The 27,380-nt window shown below is 52.0% G+C and overlaps 1 protein-coding gene across 1 annotated transcript; it reads left to right on the plus strand.

Moving 5' to 3' along the window:
- The first annotated feature begins 6,466 nt into the window (after positions 1-6,466).
- Positions 6,467-26,302, plus strand: LOC144942583 (rho-related BTB domain-containing protein 1-like). The gene is given in 18 exon segments (XM_078869433.1): positions 6,467-6,658; positions 6,933-7,036; positions 8,078-8,263; positions 8,744-8,924; positions 9,553-9,633; positions 9,982-10,266; positions 11,349-11,481; positions 12,700-12,832; positions 13,660-13,995; positions 14,232-14,365; positions 15,367-15,570; positions 15,959-16,077; positions 16,566-16,716; positions 17,876-17,964; positions 21,444-21,549; positions 25,233-25,345; positions 25,347-25,394; positions 25,865-26,302. Coding segments are annotated over 18 exon segments (2,646 nt in total). The 3' UTR covers positions 25,916-26,302.
- Positions 26,303-27,380: the final 1,078 nt, after the last annotated feature.

A 27,380-nucleotide genomic window follows, 5' to 3' on the forward strand; every position in this document is an offset into this window, starting at 1 on the left:
GGAACATAAGATATAAAAAGATTGCTTAAATTTGTTTTTATTTTAATGATAGAATATAGTATTGTCATCAGTATGACATACGTATACCAAGTTTACAGTCGATACGACATTGGGAAGTGGGTTAAAATTGAGTTACAAGATTTGAGTTGAATAAAAGCGTGTAAAAAGATACACGAGGCGACGTTTCGGGCACGTATATGCCATAAAGATACATGCATTTTAGCAGGGCCATTGCTCCAAACATCGCCTGTTAATATATTGTTTTCCTTTCAACGCTACACACACACACAGTGTTGTCATTGACGAATATGTTGAGTTTGCTTTGTGAATCAATTTAGATCGCGAGAAACGCTGCGAATTGATTGGACAATTTAACACTCAACGTTTTGCCCACTTGATGTAGGTCCCGCCCCTTTGCTAGTTTAAGCCAATCGAAATTGAGAATTTAGACTGCCTACTCGTAAGCCCCGCCTTTTCTAAGTCGATAACCAACCAAAACGGAGGCATTATGCTCAACCTCCATTTAAGTCCTGCCCTTCATCCCAGTCAATTACCCCGCCTACTCGCTGTCAGCACCGCCCCTCAGTGAGAGCCAATCAGAATCCACTTCAACTTTGAGGGGGCGAGGCCTCTACGCCGCAATTGAGGCCGAGCCACGCCCCCCAGTGAGCACGCCAGCCAATCAGGAGACGGCGAAGCGGTGGCCCGCGATCAGTTGCTCCGCACGCACCTGGCACCGTTTCGGAGTAGAACCCAGATTACGAGCTTTGCTGCTCCACACAGGTGAGCGGGTAAGTGGGTTCGTGTGTTGTTGTGACCTGCAGCGTGGTGGTTGTGTGAGTGAGTGTATTCTTGTGACCTGCAGCGTGGTGGTTGTGTGAGTGATTGGGTGAGTGTATTGTTGGGACCTGCAGCGTGGTGGTTTGTGAGTGATTGGGTGAGTGTGTGAGTGTTGTAACCTGCAGCGTGGTCGTTGAACACTGTGGTGGATGACACAAAACGGTTGTCCGGTAGACCGAGTCCTCGACACCGGTGGACGAATCAATGAGTGAAGTTCACGGGAACCGTGGCCATGGTAGTAGCGATGGAAGAGTGATAAGGGGGCGACTGACCGCCGGTGAGCGAGGGATTGGATTGAATGAGTGCGTGTATTGTATATGTGTTAATGAGTACCTACCTTGTGCGGTGTGTAACGCATCCGCTATGGAGAGATAAAGACGGCCGGGCGTGTTGCTGGTCGCAGCACCCCCTCATGGATGTGCCGTGCCGGCCTTCATAGGTGCTCACTAACAGCACTTGCAGACACTGATTTAAGGCCGAGTCGATCTAGCGGAGATGGTTTACCGTGAGCGGAAATCGAACTCGGATTGTCGAGTTCGTCGTGGAGCGCGCTAAGCATTGCATTCCAAAGACCCCCCTATATCCTTAACATACTGTTCGGGCGGTGTGTACCGACTAGTTTGTCGTGTCGGACTTCTTATAGGAGCTCGCTAACAGCGCTTGCTTCAACAGTCTGTGTAGGTTACATGAGGATCTTGGGTTTATGCATTACCTCTCTGTATCGTATCAGTCTTGTGGGTATGTATGCGTGTGGACACTACCTGACCTATTGCATGTATGCATGTTGAACTTCTTTCGCACCATACATACCCAACAAAGCTCCACGTTTTCTCGCCCACAGTTATACCCTCTCTCTCGCTTGCGAAACATGGACCCCTCTGAAAGAACATCTGCGCGAGTTTGAAACATTCAGGCTGCCCTGCCGACGATCCGTTCTGGGTTTAACCAGACTGGATTGGATTGTGTGAGGAGCTCACAGATCACTGAAAGATCTGGACACAGTCCAACCAGTGAGCACCTCTGGCAGGCGAGGCTGCGTTGGCTGTGTCACGTAACCCGCGCTCAGCCACATCAAGCATATTCTGTTTTGGCTAGATAGCTTCTGGTTCAGCTAAAAGGGCATGACACGGGGTAGAGAGGAGATGAGCTGATGTTGTACGGGAGGTTGTGGAGCTGATTGGACTTACCACTGACTGTTACACGGAGTCTCGTGTAGGACGATACTGAGCTGTTGGAAGCAGTCCGCCCTCCAACAACAGCGGAGGGCAGAGGAGCGTCAGGTGGCTAAAACGCAGCAGGTTGGCACAGTAGGGGGCACAAGCGGTGCATCTGTTAGTCACCTCAGTCGGTGAACCCCATAACTTCTGGATCTGTCCCGTGACCTCCTTGCCAGCGAGCCTTCCGCACTTCACCTGGCCTCAAAAGTGCACCCAGCCTGGCACAATCGCCAGTGTGACATCGCCGCCACTCAGTGCGAATAGCAGCGGCTGTTTTTGTGAGGTGTGTCAATGTATAAAACATTTTGAGGCCTTAGAATGGGGGTGTAGGACTCCCCAACCACAATAACATCACAGGGCAGGTGGGGGGTGTCGGTCTAGCCAATGGATAGTTTGCCGAGCCTCAAAAGTCTAGAGGAAATAGCTCCTGCTCGTGAGTTGTTGGCTGACGTGCCGTCTGCCGAGGAGGTGCGAACAGGAATCCCAAGATCCGGGGACCAAGTAAAGCGCAGGGCTGAAATGGCCTCCCAAGCAAACCGCTTAGGAAAGGTGGCGATTGTGTGCAGGCCCCCCTACACGATGTCACTACAACTGCCGATACCACAGGATGGTTTCTACAGGATTGGAATAATTCCATGGTGGTCCATGGATTCGCAATGATTGGAACGACTCCCAGGGCATATCCCTCTTCAGTGTGCCGGGAAATGCTGTGGCAAGGATGATCCAACATCGCATCCTTGGCCAGGCACGCCAGTGAGTGACTTGCGGAGCCACAGCGCGGTTTCAGACGGGTGGCGGTCCTGTACAGATGCCGTGTATTCTGCTGCGTCTAAGGGGTGTAGGGAATTTCAAGAGTGCAAGGCTTTGGGTTGGGTTTTTTCTGTGTTTTCGGGGTTCCTAAATATTTGTTCACAATAATGAAGGAATTTCATCATGGTGTCAGACAAGGGTAAAGCTGCGTGGCCGGTAGCCACATTTCCTTATTAACTGTCCACTACATTATTTAACGTATTTTTACCACAATCCTATATGATGTATATGATTTCCATCGCTGCACCAGTGACATATCAGATACATATACAATGGGAGGCTGACCGATGCCCGGTGTGGCCAAAGGATGGCGCTCTTCTGATCAACTATGCCTAGTATGATGATGATCTGGCAATTTGCTGCTCACTCGGCGCAGTTTGGGGACTCTAACTGTCGAACGTGGAGCGTGCCACTGAAATTGATAGCGCCGGCCTGGGTAACTCTCTGCCATCAAACACTCCACCCCCTCAACTCCCTATGAGTCTGGGGCGATGGTGGAGAGGTCCCGGGACCTGGGCAGTTGTGCCCGTGCTCATCTCTGTTTTGGCAACATTGGCAACAGCGGAGGTCTCACTCCGAATCGGTCGAGCGGCTTTATCTTTGAATCGGCTGTGCAAGTACAACTACTGCCGTGTGTGGACGCTGACTGGCCCTGTCGCTCCACACGAGTCTTCTCTCCTCAGTCTGTCTGTCGGTTATCGTTCCGTCTGCGCTTGTGAGTCGTGCACCCTCCGTAGCAACACCTTGCAGACTCGTGTTTTTTTTTTGGCGCTCGCCTGCGTCGGCACATTCCCCGAATTCCTGCGCTCGGGTTGGTTAACTCGGCGTGCGAACCCGAGAGGTCCCTCTGAACCTTTGTAAAACAAAAACCCACATGCGTGTATTCTGCAGCGTGTTGTCGTCGCGGCTCATGTGCGAGATGTTCTCCCAGATAAGGATGTGATTTTCGCGAGTCACTCGAGCAGGGAGAGCACAGGGTGGGGGGGGGGGCACTGTGGTGGTGACACAAGAGGTTGTTCTAGAGGTGAAACCTGCCCGTCAGCACGCGCACACACGGCGGTAGTTACACGGGAGCACTGCGACGCGTATCCTGCGTGGCTACCTGGGCGAGCACCGCCGTGCCCCCAAGCCTGAGTCGCATTCATTGAGGGGTCCTCCGAGCGTTGAGATGTTTGGCCAATTGAGATGTTTGTCCAGTCAAGGCGTCGTCACGGAGTCTGAAGATTATTTTTATGGAAGGATCCTGCAATCGGAATGTTTGGCCGAATAACTTTCTTACAACGGAAAGCCTCACGGAATTATAATCGAGTACTTGTTAATGGAGGGTCGTCATCACCACCATGAAAATTGTCTTGCTGTGGTTTTCCCACCTGATGATGATTGTTTGTGTTGCAATCGAAACGTCGTGATTTATTTTTATTTTATACTTACGTGACTTTACCGAAAGAACCAGAGAATATGGATTCATGCAGTCACGAAAGCTTCAAATCAATATTAAGCACCATCACATAAATCTACCACCATCACATCTACCACCACAAGCAACATCACGACCACTACCATCACAAGCAACTTTAACCACCACCGCCGCTCCCGTGTGTGGAGGAGCGGAGGCGTGCGTACGAGAAGCAATGTGAACTTTCCAGTTAAACGGGAAGTTGGGAATTTGATTCACGTTGAGTTCCTGACGTAGATAACTCCCGTGCGAGTGCGTGCGTGTTAGGGAATGTGTGGGTGTGTTCGTGACTGTGTGTATTGAAGAGTGTATTGGACCGTGTATTGGAGAATGCGTGTGTGTCTGTGTGGTGCTCGCTAACAACCCTTTCCCCATCATTCTGTTAAGGCTACAAGGGGGATCTTTGTCCTTTGTATCAGTGGGGAGCGGTGGTGTAGTGTTTAGCGCGGTGTGCTACGAACCAGGCGACCCGAGTTCCATTCCCACTTACGGGCAACACCAATGGCGATTATATTATCCTGGGTTCTCCCCCTAGGTCGACTCAGCCTCAAATGAGTTCCAGGAACTAGAGAGACAAATGCGGTCGGGCGTGACGCTGGCCACCGACCGCTTCGTGTTCTGTGCCGGCCTTCATAGGTGCTTGCTAAATCACTTTCCCCAACAGTCTGTTAGAGCTGTAAGGGGGATCTTTGCCTTTATATATGTATGCAGAATACGAACAGAGGTGGTCCATCTGCCAGTCAACCCATGGCACCTGGGTCTGTCTCGTTACCTGCCAGTAGCGAGCCTTCAACGCATCACGTGGCCTCAATGTTTACCTCGGCTAGCACAAGCGCCGTGGTGACGTCAGCGCAGTGTGTTGTACTTGGGTGTGTACACGTGTTTACATGAGTTTGTGTACACGTATTTCGATCAGGTGTGTTTACGTGTGTGTTCACGTCAGTGTGTGCGCAAGTGAGTGTACATGCCTACGTGTCTACGTGTTTACGTGTCTACGTGTTTACGTGTCTACGTGTATACACGTGTCTACGTGTATACACGTGTCTACGTGTATACACGTGTTAACGTGAGTTCGTGTACACGTGTGTACAAGTGAGTATGTACGAATGTTTACATATGTATACACGTGTTTACGTGACTGCGTGTACACATAAGTTTATGTACAAGTGCATGTGTACACGTGCATACACGTGTTTACGTGAGTGTGTGTACACGTGTGAACCCGTGATCTCTGGCACGTACACCTCACGCCTGGCTGCCCTGGGTTTTCTGAGCAGGAATGAACCAGACTTAACCAACATCTGCAAGGGCAGGGGGAGGGGGCTGGTGTGTGAGGTGGAAGGGGAAGCATACCGACCCCAGCCACACCTGGGAGACAGTCTTTTATTTTGTTATCACGTCATGAGAAACCAAGAATATATTCGCAAAAAGCACATTGGAAACCTTTTGTTAGAGAGAACGGCTCAGAAGCAGATATCACAGAACTACCTCTGTAACCTTGAGTTCACACACAGTAGTAGGGGGCAGCACTTTCCCACCCGCTCTGCATACGAGAGGAATGTTTTTCGCACTCCACCTAAGATTTTAGTTATCAGACTTGGAAGCCAAATTAGGTGATAAATCTGGTTAAACCAGATTTAATGAGAGGTTTTTTTCGTTCAGGCAATGGTGTGAGTTGGTTCAGACCATCAACTCACTACATTTGAGAACCATAATCTACTCCGTTTATGTGAGTCTGTGGGTCAATGTTTGAGTTTGTGGTTCTCTATGTATGTTGGTCTCTATGTGAGTATGTGGGTCACAATGTGAGTTTATGGGTCTTTACAAATCTGTTCATCTCTATGCAAGTCTCTGGGTCTCTGGGTTCCTATTCGAGTCTCTTGGAATTTGTAAGTCTATGGTTCTCTCTGTGAGGTTTTGGGTCTCTATGTCAATCATTGGTGACAGGGCTAAGACCATCAACTCCCTGCACTGGAGAGTCCAGTAGCAATGGAGAGATTGCCCCTCCTCTGTCTTAGAAAAAACCCAGACACATGGGGACACCTTGGCAGAGGTCCCAGCTTGTATGGAGACACCTGTGTAACACCACTGCGTTGTCCCAATCTCCCTCGCCCCTCTATCCCAATGGCTGTCCCCGTGGTAGATGGAGGGACACGCAGACTACGAGCGTTCAAATGTGGAGGTGATTAAGTGCGTGGTGGTCGGGGACAACGCAGTGGGCAAGACTCGCCTGATCTGTGCCCGGGCCTGCTCCTCGGCGCCACCCACACACGCCCAGGCCGGCACACACGTGCCCACCGTGTGGGCCATAGACCACTACCGCGCGTGTCCTGAGGTGAGGAGGTGTGACGGTGAGTGGGATATAGACCACTACCACACGTTTCCTGAGGTGAAGTGAGGAGAGGTGATGGTGAGTGATCTATAGACCACTACCGTGCGTTTCCTGAGGTGAGGAGGTGAGGAGAGGTGATTGTGAGTGAGTGGGCTATCGACCACTACCACGGATTTCCCTAGGTGAAGGAGTGAGGAGAGGTGATGGTGAGTTGGCTATTACTGTGGTGTCCGTGGTTACCGTAGTTGTCGCAGTTACGCGGATGCCCTGGCTGCAGGTGCTGGAGCGCTCGCGGGGCATGGTGGACGACGTGAACGTGTCCCTGCGACTGTGGGACACGTTCGGAGATCACCACAAGGACAGGAAGTTCGCTTATGGACGGTGAGCGCAAAGCACCACACCGCACATATAGCAGATGGAGCGTGCGCAGCATATGCAGCATGTGCAGCTATGACAGCATGTGCAGCATGACACAGCACATACAGCATGGCGCAGCACATACAGCACAGCACGTACAGCATGACACAGCACGTACAGCACACGCAGCAGGCGCAGCACGTGCAGCATGACACAGCACATACAGCACACACATCACATACAGCACACACAGCACATACAGCATTACACATCATGTACAGCACATGGCGCACCACGACCAATGGTGGTGGTGATGTTGAGGCTATGGTTGGGGGTGCTGCGGTGTGTGAGGGTGTTGTAGTGGTGTGACATGGTGTGGTGTGACATGACACCGTGTGGTGTCACGCGGTGTGGTATGGAGGGTGGGCATGGTGACTGTGTTCTTGTGGTGATGTGACATGATGTCGAGGGCGGATATGGTGGTGCGATGTGGTGTGGCGTGGAGGGCAGACATGGTGGTGGTCGTGTGATGTGTCATGCTGCCAGCTATGGCTGCAAGTTTGGTCGTACGTGCTATGTATATCGTTTATTGTTAAATTTTGAATCACAGTTCCTATGATTACTGTTGTTATATTGTTTTTATAGCTTAATTTTGGTGATTGGAAAACATATGGTTAATTAAAATTGTCTTATGGTTATTGTTGACTTGCACCACATTGGGATTTTTGCACACACCGTTTTAATACGTTTTTTTTATATTTGCTGGTTTATTCCAGGATGTTTCTGTTACGCGTCGTCGCTTTAAGATGTTCTGTGTTCATATTTTGTTTGTTGCGGTTGCACCCGACTTAAGAGCCGCATGGCTCACAGGGCTATACCTAATAAATGAACTTGAACTTGATGTGGTGTGGCGTGGCATAGACGGTGGACTTAGTGGTAGTGGTGGAGTGACGCGGTGTGGTGTGCAGGGTGGGTGTAGTGGTGGTGTGATGTGGTGTGGTTTGGCGTGAAGGGCAGATGTGGTGGTGGTAGTGTTGTGGTAGTGTAACGCTGTGTGGCGTGCAGGGCGGACGTGGTGGTGGTGTGCTTCTCCATCGCGAGCCCCGTGTCCCTGGCGCACGTGCGCTCCGTGTGGATCCCCGAGGTGCGCCAGTTCTGCCCCCGCACGCCCATCCTACTGGCGGGCCTGCAGCTCGACCTGCGCTACGCCCACTTGGACACACTCAACCGCGCCCGCAGGCCCTTCTGCAAGTAAGGCATGGGGGGACACGGGGGGACACGGGGAACACGTGGGGGGAGATTCAGGGGTGGAGACATGGGGACGCGGGGGAGATCCGGGGGGACGCGGGGGGGACACAGAGTCACAGAACATGGGAATGTGGCTCTGGCTCTAATGTCTGTCAATGAGTCCACTTCTACATCCCTCTGTTTTGACATCCATCTGTGCATCCATCCGTACCTTCTTCTGTCCGAGTGCACGTCTCCTGCCTGTAAATTTTCTATTCCATCCATCTCTTCTTCTGTCTCTCTCTAATTGTCCGTATTTCCTGACTGTCTATCTGTCCGTCTGCCAGTGCACACATACACATGCTTGTGCTGGCCACCCACCCCCTCGTGTGCTGTGCCAGCCTGCATAGGTGCTGCTGTTCACAAACAGCACTTGCCCGAACAGCCTGATAGAGACTACACCAGGGAGCTTTGTCTCCTTGTGCCTGTGTGCGCACGACGCAGGCCGTTGAAGCCGAGCGACCTGCTCCCCCCAGACCGGGGGAGGGAGGTGGCACGGAGTTTTGGGCTGCCCTACTACGAGGCCAGCGTGATGGCGGGGGGCGTGGGAGGCGCGGGGGGTGTGGTGGAGGAGGGGGCTGGAGCCCCCCAGCATCATGGGGTGCGGGACATCTTCGACAACGCGGTGAGCGCACCGCTCGTTCACCCCGACACTCGCCCACTCGTGCACACACTCACCCAGACAACTGCCCACTCATACACATGCTCACCCAGACACTCAACCAGACACTCGCCCACTCGTGCATGCGCTTGCCCAGATACTCGCCCACTCCTGCACACGCTCATCCAGACACACACCCAGACACTTTCCCACTCATGCACACGCTCACCCAGACACTCATCCAGACACTCACCCAGACACTCACCCAGACACTCACCCAGACACTCACCCAGACACTCACCCAGACACTCGCCCAGACACTCGCCCACTCGTCAACACTCTCATTCAGACACTCATCCAGACACTCACGCCCACATATACACGCTCACCCAGAAACTCACCCAGACACTGGCCCACTCGTACACATGCTCACCCAGACACTCGCCCAGACATGGTGATGTTGATGGTGGTGATGGTGATGTTAGTGGTGGTGATGGTGATGTCGGTAGTAGTGATAGTGATGTGGGCGGTAGTGATGCTGATGTTGGTGGTAGTGTTGGTAATGTTGATGGTCAGGTTGGTGGTGGTGATGTTGGTGGTGGTGATGTTGGTGGTGGTGGTGTTGGTGGTGTTGGTGGTGTTGATGGTGTAGATCCGCGTTGCTCTTCTTGCTCGGCGAGGTCTCCACTTCTGGAAAACTCAGCTCAAGCGAGTGAGGCCTCCTCTTCTGCAGGTGAGGCCACACGGAGACCACATGGGGACATAAAGGGCACAACCCAGGTGGGACACAGGGGGGGACCCAGGTGAGGTTACACAGGGACACAGGGGGGACACTCGGGTGTGATAATGAGACATGGGGACACGGGAAGAGACACGGGGACAGCGAGACCTGAGTTTGATTGCCTTACGACCAACTGACAGGACTGGTGGCATAGTGCTGTGCCCCCTACTGTATTGAACAGAGGGTCACTTGAAAGGCTCTCGGAGATATGTCTGTGACGTCTACTTCTGCGGGCCAATCTATATCACAAGGGGATGCACGATCTCAAAACAACAATGCCGACGATCTCTCTGTTCGCAGGCACCGTTCCTCCCCCCAAAGCCGCCTCGTCCCCATGTGGAGCCTCCTCCTCCTCTCCCCACGCCATCCGCCCTCTCCCCCCGTCCGTCTTTGTCACCCTCGAACGGCGCCGCGACCGCCGTCACCTCGACGTCGTCTTCGCCCTCCTCCTCTGCGTTAGAGGCGGAAACGGTATCGTCCCTACCCTCGTTCCTGCTGACGGAGACCGCTGCCACGATGGTGGAGAGCGAGCGGGCTGCCGACGTGGTGTTCGAGGTGGCAGGCGAGCGGGTGTACGCGCACAAGGTGCGTGTGTGCACCTAGCCTGGCACAAAGCGCTGTGGTGACGTCACCCCCCCACTGCTCGGTGGCGGATGACAGCTGCTGATGCTCTTGTTGTGAGGCTCAATGTGTGTTTCTTTTGTGCGGGGAGCGGTGGCGCAATGGTTAGCGCGCTGCACTATGAACCCTCCGACCTGAGTTCTAAACTATTTTTTATAAACTAACCTAATTTTTATTCTACCAGGTATGGCCCACTCAGCTATATAGCTCTATTTCAGAAGCGACCTGGCCACAACATTTTAGCTCGACGAAGTGGCTTATCACGTGGAAATTTATAGCAGCCAAACACTCTAAATGTATCTTGATTATAAATTTGGAGGGAAAAATGTACGCGATCACAGGGAGAATATGCATATTCCAAATATACAGTCATCAGGGTCGGGATCAAACCAACGACCTCCTGTATACAAGGCGAGGTAGTTAACATCTCGCGGTCAATACCAGTGACAATTATCTGAACTGATTCTCGGCCTCCTCTAGGTCGACTCGCCCCCAAATGTGTACCTGGTACAATTTATAACCATCGCCACTAGGGGGACAAAGGCGGCCGGGCATGATCCTGACCACCACCCATCTCTTTGGGTGCCGTGCCGGCCTTTATAGGTGCTACTCCGCTTACAGAACTTGCCCCACCAGTCCGTTCAGACTATACGGGAGATCTTTGTCTGCGTAGCTGTAAGTGAGGTGCAATTCCTTGTGTGGTTGTGTGCGTGTGTTCACATGCACGTGGTTTCAAACTTAATTGAAACCCCAGCAAATTCAACAGACCGGTCATTGCAAGGCAGCGCACCCTAGTGAACCCCTGGTAGACGGGAGAGAGATTTATCCATGATGCACGAATTCACAATTTATCTCAGACAATTGCAAGTTCAAGTATGAACCCATGTTGAGCAACCAAGCAGAGGTGCTTGTAGGGGTATAAATTAGAGGGGGGAACACAGCGCACATAGATTGCCCCCACTGTTTCAGAGTTGTGGTGGGAGGTGTGGGGGGTGGAGTTAATGCAGCGCGTGTTGTGTTTGTCGTGCACGAGCATCACACGACAGGTCTTCCTCGCCATGGCCTGCTCCAAGTTTCAGGAGCTTTTCACCAGCGAATTGGCTAATCAGATCGCGGCACAAGATGGCTACCAGGGTACCAACGATGGAGGAGGAGACGGAGCGCATGCCCAGGATGGAGGTAGCGAGCTCAAAGGTTCATGAACTCGCGGCGATAATGCCCGTTGACCATGGGGTGCTTGCGTGTGGGATGGGATGGTGGGTGGCTGGCGTGTGCTGGGTTTCGTGGGAGGGAAGGGTGAGCTGGGTGGGCTGGGTTGGTTGGGAGGGTGGAGTGGAATGGGTGGGTGGGTGGAGTGAGAGTGAGGGGTGGATGGGGTGGGTGGGATAAGGTGGGCGCATGCTGTGTGGTAGCTACCTGGAACATCTGCGCCAGTTAGAAACATTCAGGCTGGCATATGTACAATCCATCCTGGGTTTAACCAGGCTGGATTGTGTGAGGAGCTCACAAATCCTTGAAAGATCTCGACACATTCCTATCAGGAAAGTCCAGCAAACAAGGCTGCGTTGCCTGGGTCATATAGCCCGCATGCCCAACCCACCGCATGCCCAAACAGCTTCTGTTTGGCCGCATATAGGGGGCTAAACGGGCACGACATGGGCTGGAGAAGAGATAGACTGATGCGGTACGGGAGGATTTGAAGCTGAGTGGGCTTGTTGACGACTGGTCACTGGTACCAGCGATGTCAAGATCGGCCTCTATGGAGGAGGCTCGTGAAGGACACTACTGGGCAGTTGGAGGGAGTTGGCCTCCAACAACAACATTCACAACAACAAACCAAGCCCCGGGCGGATAAAATGCAGCAGGTTGGCACATTAGGGGGTACAGCTGGTGCATCTACCAGTCATCTCAGTCAGCCAACCTATGGCACCTCGGTCTGTCCTGAGACCTCCTGTAAACGAGCCTTTGACACTTCACGTGGTCTCAAAGTGCACCTGGCCTGGCACAGGCGCCGTGGTGACGTCACCGTCACTTCGTGGTGAATGGCAGGTATTGGGGTGGAAGGGAGGGGTGGGTGGGGTGGATGAGGTGAGGTGGAGTGGGTAGGGGTGGGTGCACGGCCAGGCGTGGTGCTGGCCGCTCCCCTCCTCGTGTACCATGCCGGCCTTCATAGGTTTGTTTGTCTTTGTGCATGCATGTGTGCACCTACCACCAAAGTGCACCTAGCCTGGCACAACCACCATGTTGTTAAGTGTCGATTGCATATGTTTGTGTGTGTTTGTGCATTTGCATACGCACCTACATGCCCGTGTACACGTGCGCACGCGGGTACGTGTACACACATACTGCACATTGGTTATCCACGGACGTGTGGTCCGCGTTCGCTCGCGCCCACAGACGGCGCCAGCAGCCACGCGCGTCCCAGCGGGAGAGACCCGCACTGGAGCCGCGCCATTGTGAACGTTCGCCAAGAGATGGTGGACAACGGCTTCTACCAACAGCAGCAGCTGCAGCTTGGTGCAAAGTCCCGGTGAGCGGTGCCATCAGGAAAAACGCTCCGTGATCACACGGAGGAGTGATGTCGCGTAAAATTGGCGTCTCGCAACCAATATTATTCACAATAAAGGGCTTTTTTTTGGTTAGATCGTGTACATACAAATGTGTCGTTAACCCGCCACAACCCGACACAGCCCAATTAGTTTGTCACAATTCTGGCAAAATAGCGCGATGGTGCTGGATGTAATTACCAGTGAAATGTCACGGTACTCAAATTGTAAATGTTGTGGATTTACTCCAACACACTGGTGAGCTGAAGTAGTAACTAATTGGCACGTTTTGTGACAAACCTTATACATTTATACTAACGCGATCTAACCCAAAAAAACCTTCATCACGGTTGCGGAGTACTGACCCAACGTCAAGTGGACTACAACACTGCCCGTGTCCCCGAGGGTGCCACAGTGGTGAGATGTTAACTACCTCACCTGGTATGTAAGAGGTCGTGGGTTCGATCCCGACCTTCACGTCTGTATATTTGGAATTTCTATGTTCTCCCGGTGGTCGCGTGGATTTTTCTCTGGCTCCTCCGGTTTTTCCCTCCATTTAGAAACATGCGTTTAGAGTATTTGGCTGCGATACATTTCCACATAGACCACTTCATTCAGCAAATCATCTCTGTGCTCACACGTCTCTGTGTGTCCCTGTATACACGTATCTGTCGGTGTCCACACATTTCTCCGTGTCCCTGTGTCCACATGTATCTTTGTGTCCATGTCTCTCCATGTCGCTGTGTTCACATGTCTCTCCGTGTCCACGCGTCTGTCCGTGTCCCTCTCTCTCTGCCCGTCACGCCCCCAGGCACCGCCTCGTGGTGTCGCTGGGCTCCTCGTTCCCACTCGACGCGTTCCTCACGACGCTTCACTTCCTCTACACGGGGGAGCTGCGCGATGAGGAGGCGTGGGCGCGCGGCTGGGACGCCCTCGACGATGGCGGCGACGACGCCCACGAAGATGACGCTGATGACGGTGATGGAGGAGGAGGCCATGGAGACATCGATACAGGAGGGGGAGGCGATGGGGATGGGGGCAGCGGTGGTGGCGATGATAATGATGACGACAACGATGATGATGATGGGGAGATGTTCAGAACGAACCGCAGGATGTTCCATCGGCGCTACTCATCCCGATGGCACAGGTGAGAGGAGTGCAGTGGCGATGGTGGTGGTGCCATTGATGGTAATGGTGATACCGGTCATGTTGCAGCTGCAGATGATGATGATCCTGTGGCCGATTAGAGTGCTGATTACGTAGCTATTCATGCTGATGCTGCTGATGAGTATGGTGCTGCTGCTGCTGATCAGGGTGTTGACCACGCAACTACGAGTGCTGATGCTGCTGCTGATGATGCCGATGACCGCCCTGCCCATGCAGACCCATCGACAAGGAGGTGGCACGCACACGGAGAGGCTTGGGGGCACAGGGGGACTCGGGGGTTGGGTGTGTGGGGGGGGGCGTCGGGCTCAGTGGGATCGGGCCCCCCACCCTACACGGACAGCTGCTGTCAGGTGACCCTTCACCCCTTCACGCACCTCCACTGCTCACTCTGTGCGTTCCGCCTGTGCCTATGTGCGTTGTATGTATGTCTGTATGTATGTTGAACTTCCTTCGCACTGTACATAGTTCAACCGTGCTGATTGGAGGTGCGGGGGGAAGGACAACAAACTAAACGCAAAAAGCAGTTTTACAGAAATTAGCTTTCAGTCGAGATGATCTAAAAGTGCATAGCTTCAGTGGCTTCCTTACATCGGAAGGAAGAGCGTTCAAGACGGCCACAGAAGCACAACTGAAAATGCGCGATGCGGTGACCGTCTTTGTTTTATGGTTAGCCAAAAGCCACTGCTGGGAGGATTGGCACAGTGGTTAGCTCTGCACTGTGCTATAAACCCAGAGACCCGAGTTCGATTTCCCTCTCGTGACTAATATCAGTGACAATTATTTAAACCGGTCTTGGACCTCACCTAGGTCGACTCAGTCTCAAATACTCATTTGATTATGATGCTGCTGCTGAATTATCATCATGGTGCGGTGTGTAAACATCAGCACTGGGGAGACAAAGGCGGATGGGCGTGGTGCTGGTCACCCCCCTTATGCGCTGTATCAGAACGTCATAGGTGCTACTCACTAACAGCACTAACCCCTACAGTTTGTTAAAGGCTACACGGGGGACCTTTGTCTTTGTGTGTGCGATGGAGCGGGAGTGCAGCGGTTGGCGCACTGTGCTATGAACCTGGCGACCCGAGTTCGATTTCTGCTCATGGCCAACACCGGTGACGATTATCTGAATCAATCCTGGGCCTCCCCTAGATCGACTCAGCCTCAAATGAGTACCTGGTACGGTGTGTAAACATCTCCACTGGGGAGATAAAGGCGGCCGGGCGTGGTTTTTGCCACCCACCCCCTCGTGTGCCGTTGCCGGCCTTCATGGTGCTACTCGCTAACAACACTTGTCCCAGCAGTCTGTTAAGGCTACACGGGGGATCTTCATCTGTGTGTGCGTGATGAACAGATCTGGAGCGGCGCGTGGTGCGACGCGTCTCGGCGCTGCGCTCCGTGGCCGCCGTGGCCGAGGCGCTGGAGGTGTTCGACCTCCGCGTCATGGTGGGCAACGAGCTGCAGAGCGAGGCCTTCATGAACACCGAGGTCACACGCGCCTTCCACACGCGGCGCGCCAACCGTCTGCGCGACCTGCTGGCACGCGGCACGCTCGCCGGTACACGCACGCACACACACACGTGCACGCACACACACACGTGCACACACACACACGTGCATACACACACACACGTGCACACACACACACACGTGCACGCACACACACACACACGTGCACACACACACGTGCACAGACACACAGGTGCACACACGCACGTGTACACGAGCGGAGCCAACGCAGCGACCCGAGTTCGATTCCCGGCCAATGACTAACATCAGTGATATCTGAACCAATCGTGGACCTCCCCTCGGTGTGAAAAACATAAGCACGTGGGAGGTAAAGGCTGGGCACCTCACCCCCCTCCACCACGTGCCGCGCCGGCGTTAACAGATGCTCGCTAACAGCGTGTGCTGTGTGCTGTGTGCGTGCGGGGTCGCGTGAGTAGACGTGGTGTTCCGCACAGACAACGGGCTGGTGCCTGCTCACAAGCCCCTGCTCATCCCCAGCTGTGAGTGGATGGCCGCCATGTTCAGTGGAGCCTTCATAGAGAACTTCCAGGATGAGGTGAGGGCACTTGGAAGGTGGCGACGGTGGCGGTCGACATAATTGCGGTGGTGGTGGTTGTGATGGTAGAGGAATTGTGGTGTTGATTATGATTGTTGTGACGATAGTTGTGTTGTTGTATCAGTGTGCGTGTGCCACTGTGGGGAGTGGTAGTGCAGCGGTGAGCGCGCCGGGCTGTGAACTTGATGACCCGAGTTTGATTCACGCTCACGGCTATCAACATCAGTAACGATTATCCGATAGGTCTTGGGCCTCCCTCAAGTTGACTAAGCCTCAAATGAGTACCTGGCACGGTGTGTAACATCGCCTCCGGGGAGATAAAGGCGGCCGGGCGTGGTGCTACCACCCACCTCCTCGTGTCCCGTGCCGGCCTTCACAGGTGCTACTACTCGCTAACAACACTTGCCCCAACAGTCTGTTAAGGCTATTTACGCGGGGGCGGGATGGGGGGGTGGGATGGCTCTTTTGCCTTTTGTGTGCCACCATAGGTGCGCCTCCCCGGCACGTCGCGTGCGTGCGTGCGCGCGCTTCTGGAGTACCTCTACACACGCCACGTGACCGTCTCCCACGAGCTCAACCTCATGGAGCTCATCGGCATGGGAAACCGCCTCTGCATGGCCCGGCTCGTCCACCTGGCAGGTGCGAGTCTCTCGCAGAAGCAAAAGCAGCAACAGCAGCAGCCACGATGGTGGCTCCTGTACATGGTCACCTATAGTGATCTAGCACTGTCGTGGAGGCAGCAGCGAGGGTTGGTGGGATCACCGCACAGATGTTGTTGTGAAATTCCCTTCCTGTGGGTGGGCATCGAGAAGGCGGTGCAGCAAATGTGGACTCCACCTGTTCCGTCTGTACAGGGATAGAGCGTATTCCCCTCGCATGCATGGGGTTTTCTCCGGATGCTCCGGTTTCCTCTCCACATGTTAGCACTCGTTAATTGTCCGATACCAACTTGATACATATATAGAGGACTGCAGAGCTTGGGCAATTGTTGGCACCGGCTCCTCAACACCTGGCAGTTGCCTATCTGCTTGTGTGTGGTTCCTCACACCTCTAAGTCTTCGTTCTCTCTACTAGAGTGAGCTGATATTGTGCGGTGCGTTACAAGTTGATATTATGATGATTATTATCAGCATAAGTGGGCTACATGGGCGATATTTGTCTAGATTTTACATTCCTGTGTTTGTAAAATTACTGGACATCTGTCTCAATAAAGATTCTGCTTTTAGCGCTGCGCTACAAACCCGGCCTACATACGTTCAATTCCTGCTCACAGCCAACATTAATTCCCGCTGACAGGCAACACTAGCCTTAAATGAGTACCTGGTGCGGTGTGTAAAACATCAGCACTGGGGAAACAAAGGTGGCCGGGCGTGGTTGTTGGCCATCCAGCCCCTCGTATCCCGTACGGCCATCATAGGTGCTAATCGCTAATAGCGCTTGCCCCAACAGTTTTAACTATAAACTATTTATTTTACCAGGTAAGGCTCACTGAGATATATAGCTATTTTTTCAGAAGCTCAACGAAATGGCTTATCGTCATGTGGAAATTTATAGCAGCCAAATACTATAAACGCATATTTATAAATGTGGAGGGGAAAAACCGGAAAAACCAGAGAAAAATCCACACGACCACACAGAGAACCTGCAAACTCCAAATGTACAGGCGTCAGGGTCGGGATCGAACCCACGTCCTCCTGCATACCAGGCGAGGTAGTTAACATCTCGCCACCGTGGTACCCAGTTTGTGAAGGCTAAATGGGGGATATTTGTCTCTTTGCTTGTGCGTTCCGTCGGTTAGAGTTCCACATGGTGCGCCGACTGGAGGCCTTGTTGGACGCCAACAAAGACATAAACCGTGAAGTGCTCATCTCTCTGGAGCTCACGCAGGTGAGGTCTCAACACTCCTCACACCTCCACATATTTCCCCGCACCTCCACATACTTTCCCACACCTCCACATACTTCCTCGCTCCCCCACATACTGCCTGTGTCTTTGTGTGTATTTGTGTACATGAGGTATATATATGTGTATCTATCTATGTGTTTCTGTATGTATCCATGTGTGTGTGTATCCATGAAAAACACAACCCCTTACTTCTTTGGAGATACTGGATGGTAACGCTGTGGTGGATGTGAGCAAATCGGCTATACCCCTTCATGGCGCTTGTAGTGAGCCACCAAAGCGACCTAACGGGGGCTCTGGATGGATACGAGGGGCTAGTAACCCCTCCACCTTCAATTAAACTACCACTAAACGACGTTAAAAATATTGAACGAAGCATGTGGCGGAGGTCCCAGGGGGACAGGAGTCTATGACATATCTTGGCCCATCCACATTTGGCGGAGCGAAGAGACTGAATTCTTATCCTCAGGGTTCCTCCAAAAACAGCAAAAAGCCACTGCGGGTGGCTACGTGGAATGTTTGAACACTCACTGCGAAGGAGAGGCTGCCACTCCTCTGTTGGGAGCTGGACTGGTACCGGCTGGATCTCTGCGGTATTCAGGAGGTCTGGTGGACTGGCTCTGGCTTCTGCCACCATGAGGGGTGGACAGTCCTCTATTCAGGGCAGGAGACTGTCAAAAAATAGAGAGTGGCTCTTCTTCTGAACAAAATAATGATGGGGGTGTGGGAGCATGGCAGTGAGGTGTGGGAAGCTGTAAGCCCCAGGCTACTGTGGGCCTGCCTTCCCATCAACCAGAGGCAAGGGGTGGTGGTGTTGATTACGGATGCCTTATATATATGACTTTCTGTCACAGGTGCTAGCTAAAATGGCCCCTCGGAAAAGAGTCATCCTATTGGGTGACTTAAATGCCTGAGTGGATCATAATGCTGGCACCTGGTCTGGAGTGATTGGAAGACATGGGTCAGATCAGCTCCATAACAACTTTTGTGCAGATCATGTGGGACCTCCTTTGCCAGTACCAAAATATGAGACTAGGTTTTCCCCTTTTTTCTGGCAAGAAAACAGGTGTTGAGATGTTAAAACACCAAACTGAAACCTTTTACAAGGAATTATGTCTGCATTAACCACAATACTTGTCAGAATGCTAAAAAAAACATACTCTGAAAAAAGGGGAAAACCTATTCTCATATTTTAGTACTAACAAAGGTAGTTGCTCACCCCGAGCTCTCATTACTCTGATAGTGCGTTGCCTTTGTGCTGTACACCTTTTGGCGTCCTCTGGTCTAACACAGTTTTGAGACTAGGCTCAAAAGAAAGCAGTTTCTGATGTGGACCAATCAGTTTCAAAGACAATGCATATATTATAGTATGTTTTTTGTTTGCATTCTGACCACAAGTATTGTGGTTAATGCAGACATGATTCCTTGTAAAAGGTTTCAGTTTGGTGTTTTAACATCTTAACACCTGTTTTGTTGCCCGAAAAAAGGGGAAAACCTCTTCTCAACTTTTGTGCACCCAATGGGCTTGTAATTACCAACATGCTGTTCCGGCATCGGCGCATCCAGACAACATCAAAGATGCACGCTTCGTCCAAGCAAGAACATCTTCTGAACTATACCGTGATGGAACAGCGGATGCAGGGCCATGTCCTTGACACCAGGACCGACCGTGGAGCTGATCTGCCCACTGACCATCAGCTTGTCACCTGTGAGATGCACCTGCCATGCTTCCACTCCGGTAGTCGGTGTACATGCAGGACCCCAATCAATCCCACAGTGGGCTGCTCTCAGATAGCTGATAAAAGTTGCACGGAAAATATCATCATCGCTTGCAGCTGGGGTTGGCATCGTCCCCCCCTTCTTCTGATGCTGAGGGGAAATGGGTGAGGTTTAGGGAATTCCAAGAGGACCTACATCACTGTTTTATTGACCTGGTCAAGGCCTATTATACCATCAGTAGGCCTGGGCACTGGGTTGTTCTTCGTGCTTTCAGAGTCCCTGACTCGGCTCACAATCATTATGGACCTTCATGATGGTGGGCAGGCCCAAGTAAAACCACGTGGCCAGGAGTCAGAGCAATTCCCTGTTCACCTTGGGGTGCGACAGGGATGCCCTCTGGCTCCCAAATGATTTCACATCTATTTTGACCACATAGTTTGTGAAGCCTTCGATGGCTGTACTGGAGCAGTTGTGGAGAAAGTGGAGAGTTTTACATACCTGAGCAGCGTACTTATGACCGGCTCCAGTTTAACAGCAGAGGTCTCACTCCAAATCAGTCGAGCATTATCTTTTTATCAGCTGCTTAATGCTGTGTAGAAGCGACTTGGTCTGTTGCTCCATGCGAAGCTCCGGGTCTTCTCGACCACGGTCATACCCTCCCTTCTCAATGCTTGCGAAACGTGGACCTGGTATTAACCAGGCTGGATTGTGTGAGGAGCTCACAAATCCTTGATAGATCTGGACAAAGTCCCATTGGTGAGCTCCTCCGGCAGGCAAGGCTGCGTTGGCTTGGGTCATGTAGCCCAGCCCGTGTGCCCAACCACTGCATGCCTAAACAGTTGTTGTTCAATATGGGACCTTCCTTGCCAGTATCAAAATATAAGAATAGGTTTTACCCTTTCTGGCAATAAAACAGGCGCTAAGATGTTAAAACACCAAACAGAAACATGTTGCAAGGAATCCTGTGTGCATTAACCACACATACTTGTGGTTAATATGCAAACAAAAACATGCTCTGATAATATATGCATTGTCTTTGAAACTGATTGGTCCACACCAGAGACAGCTTTCTTTAGAGCCTAGTATCAAAGGGTTAGACCAGAGAATGCCAAAAAGCAAACAGCACAAAGACAATGCACTATCAGGACATTTATAGCTCAAGGTGAGCAACTACAATATGGGACCTTTCTTGCCAGTATGAAATATATACAAAGAGCGGAGCGCCGGGTGGCTAAAACACAGCGGTGCATCTGCCAGCCATCTCCGTCAATACACCCATAGCACCTGGGTCTGTCCTGTGACCTCCTGCCAGCAGGCGTTCAACGCTTCACGTGGCCTTAACGTGCACATATCCTCGCACAAGTGCCATCGTGACGTCACCGCCGCTTAGTGGTGAATAGTGGTTGTTGTTTTTGTTGTGTATCCGTGTGTATCTATGTGTCTTTGTATGTATCTGGATATATATTTGTGTGTATCTATATGTGTCTGGATGGGTCTTTGTATGTATCTGTTTATATCTGTGTGTGTGTGTGTGCGTGTATGTATCTGCATGTATCTGTACATGTCTATGTGTGTATGTATCCATGTCTGTGTGCATCCGCGTATATATGTGTGTCTATATATGAATCTGCATATATATGTGTGTGTATGCATCCGCGTGTATCTGTACATGTCTGTGTGTATCTGTATGTATCCGCGTGTATCTGTACATGTCTGTGTGTGTCCGCATATCTCTGTGTGTGCAGCTTCACAATGCTGAGCAGTTGGCTGGGTGGTTGCGTCACCACGTTTGCACCAACTTCAACACCGTATGCCGCGAGTATCCTGTCAAGATGATGAAAATGTCTGCCGGTGAGCCGATCCGATAGTGTCAGTGCATGTGTGAGTATGTGTGTGCGCAACGCCATGCCTATTACCATCATTAGGGGATAGAACGGTGATCCAATCTCCGACCCCCAGGAACAGGTTTGCAGATTTTCTGAGCATTTCTGTGAGGTCCTGGGGGAGGGGGAATCCCTCAGCCTGGAAAACATTATGGGACAAAGTGGGGAATGACCCTGCTGAGGCTGCGGTGCCTCAAATATTGGAGGAGGAAGTCACTCCCTGTGAGTGGCTGGCTGAGGTGCCATCCGTTGAGGAAGTACTGAAGGCGATCCAGAGTCTGAGACCAGGAAAGGCACCGGGCAGAGATGATCTCCCAAGCGAAATGCTGAGGGAGGGTGGCGTTTGTGCGCAGAGTGCCCTACATGACATCATAACAACAGTCTGGGCCACTGGACGGGTTCCGCAGGATTTGAAAGGATGCCCTGGTGGTCCCCCTCTTTAAGAAGGGGGACCGCACAGACTGTAACAACTACAGGGGCATCTCACTCCTCAGTGTGCCGGGAAAGGTCCTGGCAAGGATTATTCAACATCGCCTTGCTAGGCACGCTCAGGAGAGGCTTGCGGAGCCCCAATGCGGTTTCAGGAAAGGGCGGTCCTGCACAGATGCCATATTTTCTGTCCGTCTGCTACAGCAGAGGTATAGGGAATTCCAACAAGACCTACATCTCTGCTTCATTGACCTGGTCAAGGCCTATGATACCATCAGTAGGTCTGGGCTCTGGGTTGTTCTTCATGCTTTCGGAGTCCCTGACCCTCTGCTCACGCTCATTAAGGACCTTCATGATGGTGAGCAGGCTTGGGTAAAACTACGTGGCCGGGAGTCGAGCCATTCCGGGTATACCTTGGGGTGCGACAGGGATGTCCTCTGGCTCCAACATTATTTAACATCTATTTCGACCATGTAGTTCATGAAGCCTTCAGTAGCTGTACCGGAGGAATTTCCATCTGGTACAGATACAATGGGAGGCTGATCGATGCCTGGGTGCGGTCAAGCGATGGCTCCCTATTGGTCAACCACGTTATGTATGCCGACGACGTGAAACTGGAGTGTGCCACTAAGAGGTGTGGGGCCTTACCATCAGCCCCACCAAAACGAAGCACCTGCCTGGGTATTTTGTACCATCGGACACTCCACCCCCACAACTCCCAATCGGTGATGGGGCAGTTGTGGAGAGAGTGAAGAGTTTCCCATACCTGGGCAGTGTGCTCATGACTGGCTCCGGTTTAACAGTAGAGGTCTCACTCCGAATCAGTCGAGCGGCATTATTTTTTCATCAGTTGCGTAATGCTCTGTGGAAGCTACCTGGTCTGTCACTCCGCGCAAAGCTTTGGGTCTTCTCGGCCACAGTCATTCCCTCCCTTCTCTACGCTTGCGAAACGTGGACCCCCCTAATGGGACATCTTTTACCGGTTAGAAACATTTAGGCTGGCCTAACCTACGATCAATCCTGGGTTTAACCCGGCTGGATTGTGTGAGGAGCTCACAAATCCTCGAAAGATCTGGACAAAGTCCCATCGGTGAGCTCCTCCGGCAGGCAAGGCTGCGTTGGCTGGGCTATGTAGACCGCATGCCCAATCAGCTTTTGTTCGGCCGGATCTAGGGGGCTAAACGGGAGCGGCACGGGCTAGAGAAGAGATGGAGTGATGTGGTACAAAAGGATATAGAGCTGAGTGGACTTGCCGATTACTGGTACCAGCGGTGTCAAGATCGGCCTCTGTGGAGGAGGCTCGTGAAGGACACTACTGGGCAGGTGGAGGCAGTTGCCCTCCAACAACAACAGAGGGCGGAGGAGCTACGCTCACAAAAACAAGCAGAGCGCCGGGTTGCTAAAGCACAGCAAGTTGGAACGGTAGGGGGCACAGGTGGTGCATCAGCCAGTCATCTCGGTCATCTCAGTCAGTCGACCCGTGGCACCTGGGTCTGCCCCGTGACCTCCTGCCAGCGGGCGTTCGATACTTCACGTGTCCTCAAGGTGCACATGGCCTGGCACAAGTGTCGTGGTGACGTCACCGCCACTTAGTGGTGAATCGCCATTGTTGCTGTTGTTGTGAGTACGTATGTGTGTGTGTCGAGCGGTAGTGTAGCGATTAGCTCACTGCGCTACTAACCCAGCAACCCGAGTTCGATTCCCACTCACGGGCGACACCAGTGACAATTATCTGAACCAGTCCTGAGCCTCCCCTCGGTATACTCCGCATCAAATGAGTACTTGGTGCAGTGTGTAAACATCAGCACTGGGGAGACAAAGGTGGTAGGGAGTGGTGCTGGCTACCTACCCCCTGTGTGCCATTGTGGCCCTCATAGGTGCTTGCTTCCAGCACTTTCCCCAACAGTCTGTTAAGGCTATATGGGGGATCTTTGTGTGTATGTGTGAGAGAGAGGCGAGGAATGGTGGTGGTGGTGGTTGCTTATGCCCCCACTGCAGATGAACATCAATGGAGGGATGCAGACAAGGCCGATGAGTCAGACACCTTCGAAAATCTCCTATCCCAGGTGCTAGCTAAAGTGGCCCTCAGGATAGAGTCATCCTGTTGGGTAACTTTAATGCCCGAGTGGGTCATGACGCAGACACCAGGGCCGGAGTGATTGGAAGACATGGGCCAGATCAGCTCAATAATAATGGTAGGAGGCTGCTCGACTTCTGTGCTGCTCAGGGGCTTGGAATTACCAACACGCTCTTCTGGCATCCACGCATCCACACATCATGGATGCACGCTGGGTACAAGCAAGAACATCTGCTGGACTACATTGTGATGGAAAAGCGGAGGTGGCACGATGTACTTGACACCAGGACCTACTTGGAATTCCCTCAGCCCAGACAACATCATGGGGCAAGGTGAGGATGACCCTGTTGTGGTTGCCGTCCCTCACATGTTGGCAGAAGTAGCCACCCCTTCTGAGTGGTTGGCTGAGGTGCCATCTGTGGAGATAGTACAAGGGACAATCCATAGTCTAAGACCAGGACAAGCACCGGGCAGAGATGATCTCTCAAGCAAAATTCTGAGGGAATGTGGCATATATGCGCAGACTGCCCTACATGACATCATCACCACTGTCTGGACCACAGGATGGGTTCCAAAGGATTGGAAGGATGCCCTGGTGGCCCCCCTCTTTCAGAAGGGGGACCGCACAGACTGTAGCAACTATAGGGACATCTCCCTCCTCAGTGTACCGGGAAAGATTCTGGCAAGGATTATTCAACATCACCTTGCCAGGCACGCTGATGAGAGGCTTATGGTACCCCAATGTGGTTTCAGACCAGAGCGGTCCTGCATGGATGACATTCTCTGTCCGTCTACTGCAGCAGATGTGTAGCAAATTAAAAGAGGACCTACATCACTGCTTTATTGGCCTGGTCATGGCCTATGATATCATCAGTAGGCTTGGTCTCTGGGTTGTTCTTCATATTTTCAAAATCCCTGACTCTGCTCACAATCATTATGGCCAGGAGTCAGAGCAATTCCCTGTTCACCTTGGGGTGCGATAGGGATGTCCTCTGGCTCCCACATTATTTCACATCTAATTCGACCATGTAATTCGTGAAACCTTCGATGGCTGTACTGGAAAAATTTCCATCTGGTACAGGATGGCTGCTTATTGGTCAACCATGTTAGGTATGCTGATTATCTGTTGATTGCTGCTCACTCAGAGGAGGAGTTGGAGGCGCTGCTGCTGAACCTGGAGTGTGCCACTCAGCTCCCCATTGGTGATGGAGCAGTTGTGGAGAGAGTGGAGTGTTTCCCATACCTGGGCAGTGTGCTTTATGACCAGCTCCGGTTTTACAGCAGAGGTCTCACTCCGAATCAGTCAGGTGGCATTATCTTTTCATCAGCTACGTAATGCTGTGTGGAAGCTACCTGGTCTGTCACGCCGCACGAAGCTTCGGGTCTTCTCGGCCACAGTCATGCCCTGCCTTCTCTATGCTTGTGAAATGTGGACCATCTGCGCTGGTGAGAAACATTCAGGCTGGCCTGCCTACAATCCATCCTGAAAGATCTGGACACATTCCCTTCAGTGAGCTCCTTCAGCAGGCAAGGCTGCGTTGGCTAGGTCATGTTGCCCACATTTTTTTTCACCTTTATTTAACCAGGTAAAAATACCTTGAGGTTAAAAATATCTTTTACGAGGGAGACCTGGTAACCACCGCATGCCCAAGCAGCTTTTGTTTGGTCAGATAGAGGGGACTAATTGAGCACGACATGGGCTGGAGAAGAGATGGACTGATGCGGTATGGGAGGATGTGGAGCTGAGTTGACTTGCCAAAAACTGTTTGTCTCGCAGAGAATATGGCGGTGTTCGAAGCGGGCCGCTGGCCACCCGTGTGGTACCTGAAGGAGGAGGATTTCTTCATGCGCGCGGCTCGTGAGCGCGAAAGCCAGGAGCACACTGCGCCCAAGACTCGCCCCGCCTACCGCTTCTGCTTCTGGACCCTGGGGGCCCGCGGGTCACACCACGCCAGCCAGGACTCCCTGCTGCAGTGAGCAGAGATGGGGTGGAGAGGGGCGAAGACAAGGGAGAACGAGGAAAAGTGGGAGAGGGGTAAGCCTCGCCCTCTGTTGCTAGTCTAGCGGGCAAGCGCATTCACCGCTCGTTGCAGAGGCTCGCGGTTGGAGTCCCAGAGGCTGCCCCGGTTAATACTGCACCATCCGCTTCACAGTGGATGGTAAAGACCCCCTGATGGCATTTGAAGAAGAGTAGTCATAATAATAGGTCAGTGTATGCCGGCGCGACAGTCCAAATTAGAAAAATTACAAATGACTACCTTTGTAAACGTACGGCAACTGTCACCCTCGACCGCAACAACTTTGCGGGATGCCTCCACTGCAATGAGCTCGAGATCACCTCTCCACAGGGTGCTCGGCCTACTCTTTTGCACTGGCCAGACATGTTGGAATATGCGGGAGTTACCCACGCTTTACCCCACCACTCACGACCTGTTGGCCAACTAACTGTGTGGTTGGGCTCATTTATGCTGCTGGGTGGACAGAGGCGGCATGGGGATGAGAGGGGTGTGGGGTGGAATTGAAGAAACTTGTTTCAACTGCGGTGCCAGGAGATGGAATGGTACTGGCCTCCTGGATCACAACTCAAGTGTGACGACCATGACACCAGAGCAGCGTCCTCACTCGACTGGTTATCGATTCGTTGCAGTATTGCTTTACGTATCTATGGGCCCTTTTTGCTAGTATCAAAAGATGATGAAAAATAAGAAGAGGTTTTACCCTTTCTGGCAATAAAACAGCAGTTGTGTTAAGATGTTGAAACATCAAATGGACACCTTTTTCAAGGCATCAAGTCTTCATTAACCAAATATGTGGAGAAACATGCAAACAAACATGCTATAATCATATATGCATTGTCCTTGAAACTGATTGGCCTACACCATGGACAGCAGCCTTCTTTTATGGCCTTGTCTCACCAATGTGTTAGACCAGAGAACGCCAAAAGTCGGAAAGCAATGCAAGTATCAGAACACTTATAGCTCTGGTCGAGCAGTTATATCTATGGGACCTTTTCCCACTATCAAAAGATGTTTTTAAAAAGAGCTTTTACCCTTTCTTGCAATAACGTTATTACGCATTCAATGTAAAAGTGATGCGTAATTCCCATCTTATTAACACTTTAACGAGTCAGCATGCTGCTTGACTGGAAGCACTGATTTTGAGTCCAAAAAGTTATAAATCCGCCATGGTGACTTGGCTCACGCGAAGGGTTAAAATAACTTAGGGCCACGCTAAATACCCTACGTTCTTTAACTTTACCGCACTTTTGAAATGTCTAGTGACAGGATCGCGCA

Source organism: Lampetra fluviatilis, chromosome 27, assembly GCF_964198595.1.
Source record: "Lampetra fluviatilis chromosome 27, kcLamFluv1.1, whole genome shotgun sequence".
Lineage (NCBI taxonomy): Eukaryota > Metazoa > Chordata > Hyperoartia > Petromyzontiformes > Petromyzontidae > Lampetra > Lampetra fluviatilis.